General features: G+C 42.6%; 1 protein-coding gene across 1 annotated transcript; it reads left to right on the top strand.

Moving 5' to 3' along the window:
* Nucleotides 1–185: 185 nt before the first annotated feature.
* Nucleotides 186–501, top strand: LOC119571056 (keratin-associated protein 19-2-like; the record flags this gene model as incomplete). The annotated part of the gene is made up of 1 exon (XM_037918527.1): nt 186–501. A coding segment is annotated over one exon (258 nt), but the record flags the coding sequence as incomplete, so codon positions are not given.
* Nucleotides 502–904: the final 403 nt, after the last annotated feature.

The raw sequence follows: 904 nt of genomic DNA, 5'->3' as shown, positions 1-904 counted from the left end.
ACTCCCATTCTTATTTATCTATATCTATCTATCGATATATATACACATACATACACATACACATACACATATACACATTATATATATATATATATATATATATATATATATATATATATATATATATATATATATATACATATATCCCGTTCTTGAGGCTAATCTCCCTGGATTCCCCCCCTTAGCTGCTGTTCATCCTGGTCGTCCTGACTGCCCTGTCGTGCGTGTCCTCGAGCGCAGGTCACTTCAAGAAGATCGGAGGCGGCGGCCTCTCTGGCTTCCACCGGCCGCTCGCCCTCTACCCGACCCTCGCTCTGCCTATCTACAGTGGCTACGGCGGATACGGAGGCGGCTATGGAAGCGGTTATGGGGGCTATGGAAGCGGATATAGTGGTTATGGGTATGGTGGGTATGGCAGTAGCTTCGGCGGATATGGCTGGTGAAATCTGATAAAGGTGATCCGCATGATTTTGGAATTTGCAAAATAAACGGAGAAATGAACCAGATATTATTTTGTCCCGCATTCCGCAATTCTTTTCTATCTCGTTCTCTATAGCGCCACCTGGCTCTTGGAGCCTGCAAAACGTTGATTTTTTTTAGCACGAAATGTAAATTCTAATATCAATGCAGGTCTTTCAGACATACATTGCAGACATCTGTGAAATAACAGGAAAAACAACTACTTTGGCGTTAGCTTCCCAATCCAAGGTAATGTTTTAAAGAGCATACATCTTTGAGCAGACATCTCGTTCAAGGTTCCGACCCTTTGTCTTCAGGTGCACCAATGGTCTTTGCAAACAGCAGGAGCTTCTGCTGTTCTATTGGGGTAGCTTCCCGCCATCTGAGCCGAAAATGAAACAGAGAAAACTTTGAGGACATATATGAAACAAGTTTCATTTTGTTA

This window comes from Penaeus monodon, unplaced genomic scaffold, assembly GCF_015228065.2.
Source record: "Penaeus monodon isolate SGIC_2016 unplaced genomic scaffold, NSTDA_Pmon_1 PmonScaffold_4946, whole genome shotgun sequence".
Taxonomy (NCBI): domain Eukaryota; kingdom Metazoa; phylum Arthropoda; class Malacostraca; order Decapoda; family Penaeidae; genus Penaeus; species Penaeus monodon.
The sequence above is the reverse complement of the archived record's forward strand: the minus strand, read 5'-3'. Positions and strand labels throughout refer to the sequence as shown.